Source organism: Doryrhamphus excisus, linkage group LG16 (assembly GCF_037039965.1).
Source record: "Doryrhamphus excisus strain RoL-2023G ecotype Guam linkage group LG16, RoL_Dexc_Guam_v1.1, whole genome shotgun sequence".
NCBI classification, from domain to species: domain Eukaryota; kingdom Metazoa; phylum Chordata; class Actinopteri; order Syngnathiformes; family Syngnathidae; genus Doryrhamphus; species Doryrhamphus excisus.
Genome location: NC_136372.1, coordinates 1,318,624 through 1,335,280, shown reverse-complemented (window position 1 = coordinate 1,335,280; position 16,657 = coordinate 1,318,624). Strand labels below are relative to the sequence as shown.

The following is a 16,657-nucleotide window of genomic DNA, read 5'->3' as shown; positions in this document are numbered from 1 at the left end:
ATTGATCAGATCCTTTTTAATTGATTGGTCATGCCTGCCCAAGAAGCCTATTGATTTAGAGCTGGGACGCGTGCAGTGGATGAGCTCGGGGTCGTGTCTGGGCGGGCTTCCGGCCGCCATTGTTGTGTCTCCTAATGACAAAATGGCGTGTCAGTGAAGAACCCCATGTGATGGCTTCTGACTGCTGTCACGTCCAAGATGGCTTCTCCGGCTTCTCTTCCCCGTGCGCACTTTGACCTCTCGAGGTTCGGCTGCGACGCCACCCGGCTGACCTCACGCCGTGGGGCCGTGGCCACGCCCACTTCCTGTGCTACTTCCTCATCTGTGGTGACTTTGTGTCACTGTTCTTCTTCTTCCTCCCGCCGCTCATTCTGGCGGCTGGCTCGCTGCTCGGCAACAACCACCAACGCTACCAGGTAAGCCTTCATCATTATCATCATCATCACTGTCACGCACCTGCAGCCCTTTGGTGTGGTGCATTCACGGGATGTTGGTAAATATCGGTATTTTGTTTTGGCATGAATGAGAGTTTGCATGATATGAACCAAAAATGGCTGCCTCAGTTGCAACCAGGATGAGTGTGAGGCCCCGCCCCCTCATCCTCATCCTCGTCATGTGCTGCACCAATGGACGATTGTTCGCCATTTTAAGTCTTTTTCTGATGTATCGTGTTGCTTTTTGTCGTCATGGAGCGCCGCGTTGCAGCACGACAAGCGGAAGCAGTTGTGAGAAGTTTCTGCTTCCTCTTTTCCTCGTCTGCGTGTCACGTCACCGCCCCCTTTTTCCTAAACCTGCGATACCGCCCACCCCACCCCCAAGCCCTCCACAGGTCGCCATGTCCAGGAAGGTCGTGAGGACCAGCAAGTTCCGCCACGTCTTCGGCCAGGCGGCCAAGGCGGACCAATGCTACGACGACATCCGCGTCTCCCAGATGACCTGGGACAGCACCTTCTGCTCTGTCAACCCCAAGTTCCTGGCCATGATTGTGGACGCCAGCGGGGGCGGGGCCTTCATGGTGCTGCCGCTCGGCAAGGTGCGTGCCCTTTGACCCCTTGGTGCTGACACCGCGGGTGGTTTGTGACACAGCAGACTCGGAGGCGAATGAGGAAGTTTTATTGCGACTCTGAGTGTTTTCGCCATATTAGGAGGTCGCCTCCGTGAAGGCAGGATGTGGCTTCTACGCCCCCGCCGCCTCTTACACGCAACGTGTGGCGGCTTGCTGCGGCATCAAACGCTGCACCTTCAGTTGCTCTACTGCTGACAAGGAAGTATTTTATCACCGTTTTCTCATCGGTTCCTGAACTACACGGTGACATTGTAGATAATACTATAGAGATATAGAAATATTAATACTACTAATATAACTCAGGCCAACCTACTCACGGTGCAACCTAACGTGTGGAGCAGACTGTCAAACTGTACAACGTCAGCATCAAAACAGACGCGTATACATGCTAATAAACAGGCAAAACAATGTACGCAACTCATAACCGCAAGACATGCTGGGAGCTCGCTCACGGTGCAACGTAATGTATGGCGCAGACAGTCAAACTGTACAATATCAGCATCAAAACAGCCGCGTACATGCTAGTAAACAAGCAAAACAACGTACTGAACTAATAACCGCAAGACATGCTGGGAGCTTGCTCACGGTGCAACCTAATGTGTGGCGCAGACAGTGGAACTGTAAAACGTCTGCATCAAAAGAGACGCGTACATGCTAATAAACAGGCAAAACAATGTACTCAACTCATAGCCGCAAGACATGCTGGGAGCTCGCTCACGGTGCGACGTAATGTGTGGCGCAGAGCGTGGAACTGTACAACGCCGGCATCAAAACAGCTACATGCTAGTAAACAGGCAAAACAATGTACTCAACTCATAACCACAAGACATGCTGGGAACTTGCTCAAGGTGCAACATAATGTGTGGCGCAGACATTAGCATCAAAACAGACGCGTACATGCTAATAAACAGGCAAAACAAAGTACTCAACTCATGCTGGGAGCTCGCTCACGGTGCAACGTAATGTGTGGCGCAGACAGTCAAACTGTACAACGTCAGCATCAAAACAGACGCGTACATGCTAAACAGGCAAAACAATGTACTCAACTCATAACCGCAAGACATGCTGGGAACTTGCTCAAGGTGTGACATAATGTGTGGCGCAGACGTTAGCATCAAAACAGACGCGTACATGCTAGTAAACAGGCAAAACAATGTACTCAACTCATGACCGCAAGACATGCTGGGAGCTCGCTCACGGTGCAACGTAATGTGTGGCGCAGACACAATCAGGCCCAACTTGACAGACAGGTGAAGAACAGAAACGTGAAACTGTGTAAAGCTCTTTCGTGTGGACAGACGGGCCGCATCGACATGTCCTACCCCACCGTGTGCGGACACACGGGTCCCGTGCTGGACATCGAGTTTTGTCCTCACAACGACAACATCATCGCCAGCGGCTCGGAGGACTGCAGCGTCATGGTGAGAGACCGGCGCACGCCTCTGTGTCTTCCGGACCGGCCTCTTCCTCTTCCTCATGGCGTATCTCCCCGGGCAGATCTGGGAGATCCCGGACGCCGGGTTGACCTCGCCGCTCACGCAGCCCGTGGTCAAGCTGGAGGGTCACTCCAAGCGCGTCGGCATCCTCAGCTGGCACCCCACGGCTCACAACGTCCTGTTGAGCGCAGGTGAGCGTTGGAGTCTGGATGAAACACAGAGTGGTACATCGCGTCCGAATGACGCCTATCTCTGCAGGCTGTGACAACGTGGTCATCCTGTGGAACGTGGCCCGCGGCGAGGCGGCCGTCACCATCGACGCCGTGCACTCTGACCTCATCTACAGCGCCAGCTGGAACCGCGACGGCTCCAAGATTGTCACCTCCTGCAAGGACAAGATGCTGAGGGTGCTGGACCCCCGCAAGGGCGCCGTCCTCTTCGTACGTTGGTACAGCAGTTCATGGGTGGGCGAGGATGCCACCTCCGCCGAGGCTCAGCTGTCTGTCATGTGCAGGAGAAGGAGAAACCTCACGAGGGCTCCAGGCCGGTCCGGGCCGTCTTCGTGTCCGACAGGAGGATCCTCACCACCGGCTTCAGTCGCATGAGCGAGAGGCAGGTGGCGCTGTGGGACCCGGTGAGTCTTTAGCGGCTCTGATGTTCCACAAAGTAGCGCCAGGTGGCGCTAGAGTAGACGCCGTGGTTCTTCATCACGCTCCTGATGTCCCCCCCACAGGAGAAGTTTGCTGAGCCGCTCAACTTGCAGGAATTGGACACCAGCAGCGGCGTCCTGCTTCCTTTCTACGACCCCGACACGGGCGTCGTCTACCTCTGTGGAAAGGTCAGAGGTCAGACGCAAACTTTTGCGTTTGTGTCCCCCCCTCCCTGCCCCGGCTGACGGCCATCACGTGTCCCTGACAGGGCGACAGCAGCATCCGCTACTTCGAGGTGACGGAGGAGGCGCCGTACGTCCACTTCCTGTCCATGTACAGCAGCAAGGAGAGCCAGAAGGGGATGGGCTACATGCCCAAGAGGGGCCTGGAGGTCAACAAGTGTGAGATAGCCAGGTAGCACGCTAGCACGCTAGCAGGTCGCTTGACCCCCCCCCCCCCCACGTGGCCCCGCCCACTAACCTCACTCGCCACACCTTCAGGTTCTACAAACTCCACGAGAGGAAGTGCGAGCCCATCGTCATGACCGTGCCCAGGAAGGTGAAGAAACTCAACTCATCTCCTCCTCCTTTTCCTCCTCCTCCTCTTCTTCCTTCTCCTGTTCCTTTTCTTTCTCCATATTTTCCTTCTCCTCCTATTCCTCCTGTTCCTTCTCCTCTTGTTCCTCCTCCTTCTCCTTCTATTTCTCCTCCTCCTCCTGCTCCTTCTCCTTCTCTATCTCCATCTTTTCTTCCTCCTCCTATTCCTCCTGTTCCTTCTCCTCTTGTTCTTCCTGCTCCTCCTATCCCTCCTTCTCCTTCTATTTCTCCTTCTCCTCCTCTTGCTCCTTCTCCATCTCCATCTTTTCCTCCTCCTCTTATTCCTCCTGTTCCTTCTCCTCTTGTTCCTCTTCCTCCTCCTATGCCTCCTTATCCTTCAACTTTTCCTTCTCCTCTTGTTCCTTCTCCTTCTCCTCCTATTGCTTCTCCTCCTCCTTCTCCATCTCCATCTTTTCCTCCTCCTTCTATTCCTCCTTTTCCTTCTCCTACTCCTGTGTCTACTCCCCCTCCTATCCTCCTTCTTCTGATTCTGCTCCTCCTCCCGCACAGTCGGACCTCTTCCAGGAGGACCTCTACCCCGACACCATCGGCCCGGAGCCATCGGTGGAGGCGGACGAGTGGTTCGGAGGCAAAGAGGCCCCGCCCATCCTCATCTCCCTGAAGGACGATTTTGTCTGCACCACCAAAGCCAAAGAGTTCAAAGTTCACAAGAGCCTCCTGAAGACCACCAGCACCTCTGCAGGCGGGAACCACACGGACGGCGGCGCGGTAAGCCCCTCCCTCTGGTCCTTTCCATCATTAGCACATCAAGCGTTTAGCTAGCTGGGCTGTCATTTCCTGTTGGCGTGTTCAGTGGTCTGTAATTCTCCTTCACGCCAGCCATGAGCACAATCATCTAGTCCTGAAGGTCTGCTACAGACCCAAATCATGTTTGACTTCCATCATCTTAAATGTAACATTCAAGCCCCCCCCCCCCCCGGGTATTATTGATCTGCTACCGCTATGATCCAATGTCCGTATTTGGTATCAGGAGCTGCAGGCGCTGAGGAGGGACTTCAAGGATGTGAAAGCTGCGCTGGAGGAGCTGAGAAGTCGCGTCAGCGCCCTGGAGACCAAATCTTAACTTCAAGCAGAGGACTTTCACTCAAAATCACAGCAAAGTAGAAAAAAAAGCCCCACATTGTTGGATAAAATAACAGAGGAACATTCCTCTTGGTGCACGCCCCCTTTTTTAATACAAACAAATATACGCTTTTATTTTGAAATAAATCCAAATTAGACAATAACATTTGTTTATTGGGTTTTTTACTAAAATATGAAAGACGAGGATCGGTTACACCAAATTTGTATCAATTGTTACACAAAAGAAGAGAATGAAACATCAGGGAGACTGAGGCGCTAGCTAACAGCTAGCATCCATCAAAACGAAAGCATCAGAAGCTTCATGTCCGCCTGTAATAATCCCAGCACCAAAGAGTTAAACCAGGGGTGTCCAAAGTGCGGCCCGAGGGCCTTCTTCAGCCCGTAGCTCCTTTTTTTTCTACTTGTGCCTGGCTTATTGTAAAAAGAAACTGATTAACAATGCCCCCCCCCACCCCGCCTCCTTTAATTGTTCTGTATGGGAACAAGTTTGGACCCCCCCTTCCCCCCGTCCTAAAGCAAAGTGTTTAAGTAGGCTATTCACATCCATGTCTAACGATGGAGTCCTCCTCACACGTAGTTCTTGTTGGGGGCGGAGGCGCTGCTGCTGTAGTACTTGGCCGTCCCCCCGGAGCCGCCTGACTTGGGCCTGCTGAAGCAGCAGAGGAGCCCCCCCGCCAGCAGCAGCAGCACGCCGCCCCCCCAGCCCACGAAGATGCACGCCCCCAGCTCCCGTTTCTGGGAGGTGGCCACCAGGGGGTTGTTGAAGTCCCTCACCACCGTGTGGGCCGACCAGCTGACGGGGATGATGAGGACCAGCCCGGCCAGCAGCAGGCCCACGCCGGCCACCAGGCTGATCTTGGGCTTGGCGTCCTCGTTCTCCACGCAGGTGGTGAAGTCGGCGCCGCAGAACAGGATGAGCAGGCTGAGGGCGGCCAGCATGCAGCTGATGATGGTCATGGCGCGGGCGGCCTGCAGGTCAGAGGGCAGCACCAGCAGGGAGTCGTAGTTCTTGCACTGCTGCTGGCCCGTGCTCTGCACCGCGCACGTCTTCCACAGACCCTCCTGATGGCTCTACACGAACACCGAATGTGTGGATCAACAACCGACGCACGGTATGGAAATATCCATTATGAGACATATTTGTTAAAGCTACGGGAGGTCTTCAAAGAGAACCCCAGGACCCCCAAATTCCTCCCCCCGCCAATCAGCCAAAAATATACAGTCTAATTTAACTCTTATATCATCATCACAGAGCAATATAAGCTGTATATTTTCACTTACAGTAAATCATTTTATTTGATATATTTCTGAAAAAAGGAAAAATAATAATTCATTCTTGAAAAATATGCCATTTTTATTTAAAATTTACATTCGAATATTTCATTATTGCAGTGTTTTGACGAATTTTATTTGAAGTAGTTCTCCTAGTGTCCGCTAGAGGGCAGCAATAACAGGATGAAAAGCCGTATAAATGTTGATAAGCATCACTTTCCAAGTGTGGTTTGAAGACTATTTGGTCTATAAAAAATGAATTTATGATTTTAATGAGCTTATATGTTGACAGGAACTTTTATTTGACACATTTTCAGTGGGTTTGTCAATAAAAGGCCACTTCCTGTGAGGAGAATATATGCAAACTGTTTAGATTCGTCCCTCGAATAATGAAAAGCGAATAATGGACACTTTTTGAAATGTTATATTCAAATCCCTGTGGTACGCCTCTCATGCGTATTAAACTGTACACATTTTAACATTCAGAGACAAAAAAGAAACAATTGTGGGGATACAGTACAGTAAAGGACTTCCTGTCTCTTTATATAAAAGGGAGATGCTCTACTTACCGCTAGAGGGCGACATTGTGCCATTGTCTTATCACTTGTGCTAATTTGGGTCTCAATGTGAGCTCCTTTAGTTCTTCCAGGATTTTATATTATTATGAATAAATAAATAAGTTGAACATTTAATATTCACAAATTATTATCGTCTGGGTGTGTACGAGATGGGTCTTTTCAGTAAAACAAAAAAAATGTTTTAAAAATGAGTCAATTGGCCAATATTAATATTTAATATTTTTGTGCCCTGTTTTTAAATTTTTAGATGTTTAGCTTAATTTTTTTACATACATTTTTTTCAAATACATTTTTGTCAGATTTTGCGGCCTGTCCTCGGCCCCTGGTGGGACGATGTCTCTCATTTCTTGTCCATATTTACCTGCGCGGTGACGATGTTTGAGCCGGTGAAGGACGACACCTTCCATCTGGGGACGGCGCAGCACACGATGGCGCCAACCAGGCCCAGGACGCCGAGGGCCACGCAGACTATCTGTACTCCCATGGATGCCATTCTGCACAAAGATCAAAGGTCACCAACACTCATTGTAAGTTCCTGTCTCCTCTGATGGAGCTGCGTCATGAAGTTCTTAATTTCTTCATTGTTGTTGTTCTCCTGTGGGCTCCTGGCTTGCACTCATGCAAACAACATAGCTGAGGGCCACGTTTGAAAAGAAGCGCGTGTCCGGACAGGCCCGCTGGTGGCTGAACCTCCACCCAACGCTCCGATAAGTGAGGGAACCGCTCCCTTTCATCGACATGCTCAAAACCATGAGGCCAGATGTTTCTGAAATGGTCCCCGGTTTGAGTGCTAGAGGCTGAATGACGCTTTGTGGTAAATGTCATGGTGGGCAATATAGGATGTTATGGAAGTGCTTCTCCTGATTCCATCTACTCCAAAATGCTATCATCGAGAAATGAGGAAATGCAACTCAAGCTGAGTTAAAAGGAGGCAAATAATAACAACTTTATCACGCCTTAAAAGTTGGAATCATGTCTTTCCATGTTTTTCCATCCCAAGAACTAAAATGATGTTGTGATGCTTCGCTAAAGAGTCTCAATTTCCTTACAATATATCTTCATAAAGCAGTGAAGGAAAGAACCTACCTCAAAAACAAGAAGGTCTTCCTTCCGTGCTGGCTTGTGAGCAAGTGTGCAGAGACGAGACAAGATGGTGGCTATGTAGAGGAATGTGAGGTGCAGGGTGGGGCTCCGGTGAGGTGGGGGGGCGTACCTGCAGACCAGACGGGACTTGTCCAATGTTTCGACGTACGCTTCTCTCTTCTGAAGGAGAACAAGACAAAAAACTCAACAAAACAAACAAAGCACATTTTTAGTGTTCGGGTCTCGTGATGCTGAGTGAATCATCATCAGAGGAAACTTGACTCAACTTGTTTTTTTTTTGGGGGGGGGGGGGGGTACCACCACCCTGTCTACGTCTTACCTGAGCATCGAAACTGATGACACACCTCGGGAGGCTGATTTTAGAAACTACGCGTGTTTTGTTTTTGCCTGTTGCCATGTGTTTGTGCTGCCAATGTTTCCCACACGCATTAAAGTTGATCTGTGGTGGTCCAAATTGATCCCTGGCGGGCAGGGGTGTCCAACGTTTGTCCAGTGAGGCCCACATAGTGAAAAATAATATATAATAATTATATGGACAGATGAAGAGAATACTTTATAACATTTAGGTGTTATTGACGTGATATTGGATGGAGCGGCTGTGCCTAATAAAGTGTCCTCTTTACTGTATGGGTATTTTATGTGTGACCATCGTGGAATAAAACAATACCACAAAAGGTGCAATTCCTCGTAATAACCGTTGGCATAAACGTCGTGCGGCACGTAGAGCAGCACATTTAAAGTGCTAACAATGACGATGCGTCTTCATTGCGCCCAAACGTGACACGGACGTCATTCCTCATCAGAGCGGTCACTTTTGATGTTAAAGGGAAAGGACGCCTTTATTTGTTGTCAACCTGGATGGCGCATCTTTACTAACTTTTACGGCGGTAGATGAATCGACATAGTTTTGTGTTGCTGTCGCAGCAATGAAGTCGCGACCGCGTTTTATTTAGTTGGGGTGATGCAGTTTGGTTTGTGCACACTGGGTGGCGCACTTAGCATTTCCCATTGATGTCATTGACATTCTCTAGTGGGCGGGGCATACTTAGAAGACTGAGACACCTTTCCGCCAATTGGGCTCAAGGATGTAACCCCACTAATCTGTCCCCGACCAATCATATTTCGAGAATCGCGTGACGCTCGGTCGCTTCTCGACGACAGCGAAGACACTTGAAGCGGCGACGGCCTTGTTTTAAAGTTCCCGGAGGAAGAGGGAAGGGGACGGAGGCCCAGGCTGAGCTCAGGGGAGTTTTATTTACGCACTGGAAGGACTGTTAACAATCCGAACACAAGGTGAGAGGGATTTTATTTGATGGACGACAATACAAGCTAGCATATCCTGCTTGTTTAGACGTGTGACAGGCTAGGCTAGCAGCTAGCTAGATTAGCTCGTAAATGTTACTGTCGCTCATGCTAGTCACTCGTTACTTTGACATTTTATGATATTATTTGACTCCGGTTGGATTAACGGATATCTTTTGGTCTATTTTTTCACTGTGGTGGAATCCAAGGTGCCATACTGGAATCTGAGCTTGTGACTGCACAAGAACGTCAGAATTAACAGAAAATGGCGGAGCCGGACAAATTAAACATCGACTCCATCATTCAGCGTCTTTTGGAAGGTAAGGCTACAACATGTGTCATTTGTTATTTGGAACAAGATGTGCGTTTTAAGTGTGTGATGAGGGCGAAGGTGGGTTAGAGGCCACTGAATGACACAAACGGCGTGGCTGCATCATCTGCTCCCCTTCCTGATCCTGTAATGTTGTTGCTAGCTCTCGTTGAAAGCTAGAATGAAGACTAATAATGCGAGTTTGTGTGCGAAAAAGTAGTCAAGTTTTGTTCATCGAAGGAGCATTAAACGTTACTTTGCGTCCCCGCTTGGCCCTGCTTGATTGCATGATGGTGTTTTGAGTACACTTCCTCCCCGGTTTTTGTGTGTGTGTTATTAGTTTAGGTACAGGTGCTGAGTACGTGGTGTCCACACACGCACACATCACACACACACACACACACACACACACACACACACACACACACACACACACACACACACACACACACAGATTATTAACCATGGAAGAATATCAGTCCACATAAAATGACATTTGCACACTGCCAGGTGTTATAGTGTGGGATGTGGAATTATTTATCTACATGTCAAATGTCCTCTAAGTGTAGTCAAACTTTGCCCAATATATAACATTACACTACATTGATGAGGCAATAGCCACCTCAGGTAGTACTGTCCTGAAATAGGAACATGTCATGGTTAACTGTGACAAACGAGGGATTACTGTACAGTGTTTCCCCTCGTTGCACGGACTTGGCCGTGACGCATGCTGCAGGAATACTGATATTTTAAAAACACCATTTTCCTCTTGTCCCTACACAAACAGATTTGTGTCCAGAGCTCAGTGTTTGTTTGTGAACGGGTAAAACAGATTTTGGGGTTTTGATGTTATTATTATTATTATGAGTCTTATTATCTCATGTTTTCAAACATGTGTTGAACAACCGAACATGACACTATTGACTTTTGTGTGTGGGTTTAAAGTATGTGCAGCAGATGAAGAACACGAAGGGACAAAAACGGGTCTTTGTGCAAGTGTGCTCTGATATTAAAGATAATTATGTCATATACGTACATATTTGTCTGAGTATTGGTAAACAGATGCATTATAATGCATGACCAAGTCAGATATGGTAGTTTTTTTCAGGCTTCCCATTGGCCAAAATGTGCACAACATACCACCAGTTAATGTTTTATGTGTTATGATGGTATGTGATAACCTACAGGAGGAAATAGCAATAAGTTAATGCACTGATTTATTTTATTTTTGGTTGGAGGCAACTAGTGCATTCCAGTTTCTCAATTGCCTGAAGACACAAATAATTAAATAATGGATCCATTTTCATCACCCTCTCTTACGGGGAAGTTTTGCAGTATTTTGCAAAAGGTTTTGAGTACCATAAACGGGGTTTTCACACCTGGTCCGAGAATGAGGCCGAACCATGTCTGTGTGATCACGGCCAATTGTGTAGTCATTCTGCAGGTTGTCCCAATGATTGAATGTGTAACGTGTGTTTTCATTAATAGTTATCCCAGCATGTGTGCTCTCCACCGGCCTGACTCCCATCCCATTATTTATTAGCTGCTGTTGCTGCCTGCACACCAGCATTGGCCTGCCTGCGTGCACATACATGTGTGTGTGTGTGTGTGTGTGTGTACTTGGGCAATGATAGAGTTGTGTGCTAAACACAGGCGGAGACAAACAAGGCAGATAGGGTCAGTATTTATATCCTCTTATGTAACCCTGCCGACCTTTAATGTGTGTCTGCATCTCTGCCTTTTATTGCTGACAATAACAAGCAATCGGTCCATGCACGCCGCACCTTGTCATACGCACCATTGGCACAAGGGCACAAAGGACGCAAAAGTCACCCTAGTGGCAGTGAGGCTCGGGAGGTCGAGCAGGTCGTCCAGTAACCAGAAGGTGGTTGTTGTTGTTGGAGTCTACCCCAGTGCATCTGTGGTTACACATGTAGATTATCCTCCCAGGGTGTGAATGAATAATGGCTTCACCGTCAAGTGCTTTTGGCTATCTTCAAAGGCGCTATATAAATCCGCTCCATTATTATAATTAGAGACAAAACCAATCAAAAGTGTTGTGATAACGAGCTGCTGGGATTGGATATGTGTGTGCGTGTGTTTGTACCTACACATAAAGCTAGTCTTTTCAGAGATGCAGACATCCAGACGGCATGTGTGTTGTTCTGGTCCAAGTCTTTGTTTGCTCAGTCCACATTCACACCAGGCCACGTGTGTGTGTGTCTGTCCAGTGATAAGCTCACTGTTTCCTGCTGGCGGTATGGCTAACTTTGGAGTAAGCAGTGTTGGGGCCCTAAGCTGGCTTTAATCCTGCAGCACCGCTGCAGTATTTATATACCATCTTTCACTATTTAAGTAGCTGCTCCACTATACTGACCTCCATTTACGTTGATGGCTCATTTAGGACACATGGAGCAATGTTATGTTAGACTTGCTGTATTGTGACATTTTTATGGCATTTTATTGCAGGGGTGTCCAAAGTGCGGCCTGTCGCTTTTCTTTTTTATGTGCCATGGACGCACTCAAATGCAAAGGCATATCACAATAAATGAGAATATTGTGCAAAATGTATTTGATTCCAGGAGTTGAGTTCACATTAAGAGACCAATTATAACAACTATAGTTATGAAAATGAGGAAATGCATTCATGAAATCTTTCATGTGTGTAGTGCATTTATAGAATTAGCTGATTTTGTCAGATTCTGTTTTAGTCCACCAAAAATTTCAGCCAGGGCGTTCATTGGAAACATTTTTGCCTAATCCATTATTTTTTTTTTCTGCTTGTGTTGCTCCTCCTAAATAACCCACCACGGGGCCAAAGAAAGGTGCAATGGTTTAGGGGCATAAACATCCTGTTTTAAGATTGCCCCCCCCCCCTCTCCCCTGCACATCATTAGGAATGACTGACAGTTTTGTCCTCAACGCTAATGTCTCTCCTTCCCAAGAGTCACATTGTCCAAAGCAGGGCAATCACCAGCTCTGAATGACAAAACAAAGAACATTGGCTTTGAGGAATGGACGCCGAGCCATCAAGTGAAGTGTCTCCTCAGCCAGAAGGTCAGACGGAGGCTACTTGGCTTGGTTTTCCCACAATGAAGTGGCGCGTTTACGCCGTTTTAAAGTCGACCTGCGTAGTTTGTCACATGAGATAAGACGTGTCTGATGATTGACTCGGCACACAGGTTGTTCACGCCGCCCATCGTCTCATCAAGCACACAGTCAGTGTGATGTGTGAGTGTGATATCACATGGTGTGCCATGGCGCTCTAGCGTGTGTGGGCGTGGGGGGTGTGATTGATCAGTGATTACAAACAAGACGGATGACTAAAAAACATCCATCAGAGAAAGTGGCAGTCTTTTATGTCCTCATCCATTTATGTCAACACCACCTTATTCTTGTTTTTTTTTTTTTTTTACTTGTTTTGCATCCTCAGTCCCTTTTTGACAGCTTACACTAAAGCAGTGGTGGGTGTTCACTTTGATAGTTTATCAAAAATGTATTCAATAATAATAATAAATGCAAAGATAATTAAGTTAGTCTTATTTTAATGTATTTATTTCTAAATATTTAAATACAAAACTAGTTTATTTTTATTTCTGCAATGTGACACGGACCCCTAAAAACAAGCTACAACGATATCAGTGTGCACGATGCCTCACTCATCACACATCGTCACGATGCCGATGATCGGAGCACCCCTCGAATATGTAGCATAATAATGCAAGTACTGCATTTCAAAGCAATAAACTTTCATTTCATACGTGGTCAAATATAACGTCTAGATTTAGTGGTAAATGGTTCCTCTGTGTTGTGTGAAAGTAAATGTGCTAATAACTGGACAACAGCTTTCCTTCCAACATGTCCGCTTGTGTTGTCGCAGGTTCTTTCGGCCTGGACATCATTCCCTGTGTGGGAGGTGTCACCTCTGACCATCATCTTCTCTTCTCCCCAGCTCTCTTTGCTAATAACAGTCATCCTCCCGTTCCACGTGGTTTCATGTGTTCATCTTGTCTGTCCTCCAGTCAAAGGTTCTCGTCCCGGTAAAAACGTGCAGCTGACCGAGAGCGAGATCCGTGGCCTCTGCCTCAAGTCTCGTGAGATTTTCCTGAGCCAGCCCATTCTGCTGGAGCTGGAGGCCCCCCTCAAAATCTGCGGTGAGCACGACTGCAAGTTTCACAAAGGCCCGCCTTCCCTCCAAATGGCGCTCTTTCAACCGCCCTGTGCTGCCCCCTGCAGGCGATGTCCACGGCCAGTACTACGACCTGCTGCGGCTCTTTGAGTACGGAGGCTTCCCCCCGGAGAGCAACTACCTGTTCTTGGGAGACTACGTGGACCGAGGGAAGCAGTCGCTGGAGACCATCTGCCTGCTTCTGGCCTACAAGATCAAGTACCCGGAGAACTTCTTCCTGCTGCGTGGCAACCACGAGTGCGCGTCCATCAATCGAATCTACGGCTTCTATGACGAATGTGAGTGTGCAGCAGATTTTTTTTTGGGGGGGGGGGGGGGACATCTTTACTTGTTTTGTTGCCCATCCCTGGAAGTTTTTTTTCTTGTTGTTGCAGGCAAGCGAAGGTATAACATTAAACTGTGGAAAACCTTCACCGACTGCTTCAACTGTTTACCGGTGGCTGCTATTGTAGACGAGAAGATCTTCTGCTGTCATGGAGGTAAGGCCTCATCGGCGCAACGTTCATTCTTCCGTCTGACCGGAAAGACGTTTCCCGAGTGACCTGTGACTCTGTTCCCCTCGCCAGGCCTCTCACCCGACCTCCAGTCCATGGAGCAGATCCGCCGGGTCATGCGACCCACAGACGTGCCCGACCAGGGCCTGCTATGCGACCTGTTGTGGGCTGACCCGGACAAAGACGTGCTGGGCTGGGGCGAAAACGACCGCGGCGTCTCCTTCACATTTGGCGCCGATGTGGTGGCCAAATTTTTACACAAACACGACATGGACCTAATATGCAGGGCGCATCAGGTATCTGGCTAGCAGGCACAGCGCACATAAAACACACACTTGGCTGACGGTGGTTCTCCTTGCCAAGGTGGTGGAAGACGGCTACGAGTTTTTCGCCAAGAGGCAACTGGTCACTCTCTTCTCTGCTCCCAACTACTGCGGCGAGTTTGACAATGCCGGCGCCATGATGAGCGTGGACGAGACACTCATGTGCTCCTTCCAGGTGTGTGTTTGCCTGTGGTCGGTTAAGCCTGGTTCGTGCTTGTGTTTGGAGGAGCTAGCGTACGCCACACAAGCTTGCTCCTTCAAATAACGTGACTGTACATCAAGGAGTTCCAGCTCCCATAATGCTCTGCGTCTCCTTAATTGCCACGGTTCAATTGTGACGAAGGACACCAAGTGTGGCACACGCACAAGCATGAACCAGGCTTCAGTGGTTTTTGTTGTCTTTCACCCTTTTCACCCTTCAACGTTGACTTGAGGTGGGACTCAGGTTTCAGCCGGTGACGCTTTCCCAGGGTAGCGCAGCGTTGCCCAATGTTGCGGCCTTTTTAGCGTTTTGTGTGTAAACTAAACGCTAACCTTTTTACAGATTCTGAAGCCGGCGGACAAGAAGTTGTATCCATACGCAGGAGGTGCAGGAATGGGATCCGGAAGGCCTGTCACCCCGCCAAGAAATTCCGCCAAGGCCGCTAAGGCTAAGAAATAACACCCACTGGCTCCTCCCCCTCCCACCTCCCTGCAGGGTCCCGCCCCTCCCCAATCAGTCCACTGCTTTTTTTTTTTTTTTTTTTTAAAAACCTTATTTTATTTTTTACATCTTACTCTAATGAAAACATGTCGTTTTTTTTTGTCACAGAAACTTTTCTTTATTTCCTTTCACCTCGTCCTCTTTTTCCTGTCATCGTAGAGGTAACTGAGCTGTTCTTTAGGCTTGCTACATTTTTAATGCTGTGTTTTGGTGATGGGGCGGGGGGCACATAGCACATGGTGGGTGAATCAGCTGATTCACTAAAAACTTCCCTTTTAAAACATTTAAGAGCCCAGTCATGGATGTGAAATACTTTTATTTTGTACATATGCGAAATCAACATGTTCCCTTTCTTTTAGTTTGCGGAGATTAAATAATAAAAACTCGCTTTTGTTTGAACGATGTCATCTCGCAGACCACGTTGTGTTTGTCATCGCTGCTTGATGGAGCCACAGGGGGGCGCGTGCCATGTTGTTCATACCAAATAAGACCCGATTGATCAGTGATGTTACTGTTGGGGCGAGGAAGCTGGTGAATAGTGCGCCCACCCTTTGAAGTCAAGAACGCTTCAGTTGCTGCCAACATGGCGGAGGTTACCATGACAACCTAGAAGCATCCACAAGCACGACTGACTCGTCTTCATCTTGCTTTTTTGGAGGGGGTGGGAAACGATAGCCATACTGTAACCTAGGAGCAGTCATCATGTAACTAAAGCATCAACGTGACTGAATTCTCATCCATGCTTGCCCCGCCCCCTCCCTGAACCCTCCCCCCCGTCATGCATGGAGTCAATAAGGCAAACAGGGTGTTGTTGCTCCCCACGGAACATATCTCTCTGCAGTATTTCAGGGTTTCTCACTGCTCATTTGTCCTCGTCTTCTGTAAAAACTTCCTGCACCCGCTAACGAGGGTTTCAACTCGCATCAGTAGCGATCGGCTGTGTGACACTCTGCATACCTGTTCCATCCACTGAGATCAACTCAGGAAGTCAAAACGTTTATCAGGAACAAAACAAAAAAAAACTCTGACTTTGAAAGAACTGCTAAAAACGTATGCTGAATGTTTCCAAAGGTGCAGAGAGACTTTACAGTCCAAGTAGGCGTTAAAGTGATAAACTATTATTCATCATTTATTTTACTGCCTAAATATAAAATGGTCCACTTCCATCTCCATAGCTGTACAAACATCTGCTTCTTTGTTGTTTTTTTTTTTTTACTCCACATTGACCATTATGAAATCCTCCATGTTTTTACTGACAAATTGATCTCTATATAGAATTGTATTGGTGTAGGTTTTTTTTAATGGATCAGGGATGTTTTGCACCATGTCCCGTCACTGGATATGTTACTTACAACACCATCAGATGATTCCAATATTTAAAGAAAAGAAAGTGAAACTAACAATAATCTTTGTATTTTAGTTCTCAATCTATTGCAATTTGTCTCCGTTGAAGCATAGAAATTAAAATATACATAGAATTTGTATAATGGTGTCTGGGTGGTTTTTTTGTGATTTACAGTGCTACAGTGC

General features: G+C 47.8%; 3 protein-coding genes across 3 annotated transcripts; 2 read left to right on the top strand and 1 right to left on the bottom strand.

Annotated features, from left to right (window-relative positions):
- The first annotated feature begins 350 nt into the window (after positions 1–350).
- coro1a (coronin, actin binding protein, 1A) lies at positions 351–4,894 on the top strand. Its single transcript, XM_058048526.2, has 11 exons — positions 351–416; positions 820–1,033; positions 2,365–2,487; positions 2,564–2,693; positions 2,761–2,942; positions 3,017–3,136; positions 3,236–3,340; positions 3,421–3,566; positions 3,653–3,710; positions 4,259–4,477; positions 4,740–4,894. Exons 2-11 carry the CDS (start codon positions 836–838, stop codon positions 4,830–4,832), a joined length of 1,374 nt encoding a protein of 457 aa, XP_057904509.2. The 5' UTR covers positions 351–416; positions 820–835; the 3' UTR covers positions 4,833–4,894.
- Positions 4,895–5,337: 443 nt separating this feature from the next.
- On the bottom strand, positions 5,338–7,798 carry cldni (claudin i). The gene is made up of 3 exons (XM_058048593.2): positions 7,789–7,798; positions 7,064–7,196; positions 5,338–5,923 (listed from the first exon to the last, which is right to left on the bottom strand). Exons 2-3 carry the CDS (start codon positions 7,193–7,195, stop codon positions 5,420–5,422), a joined length of 636 nt encoding a protein of 211 aa, XP_057904576.2. The 5' UTR covers position 7,196; positions 7,789–7,798; the 3' UTR covers positions 5,338–5,419.
- Positions 7,799–8,916: 1,118 nt separating this feature from the next.
- Positions 8,917–16,614, top strand: ppp1caa (protein phosphatase 1, catalytic subunit, alpha isozyme a). Its single transcript, XM_058048574.2, has 8 exons — positions 8,917–9,099; positions 9,318–9,428; positions 13,441–13,572; positions 13,655–13,885; positions 13,982–14,086; positions 14,174–14,397; positions 14,465–14,599; positions 14,969–16,614. The coding sequence occupies exons 2-8, from the start codon at positions 9,374–9,376 to the stop codon at positions 15,083–15,085; spliced, it is 999 nt and encodes a 332-aa protein (XP_057904557.1). The 5' UTR covers positions 8,917–9,099; positions 9,318–9,373; the 3' UTR covers positions 15,086–16,614.
- The last annotated feature ends 43 nt before the right edge of the window (positions 16,615–16,657 follow it).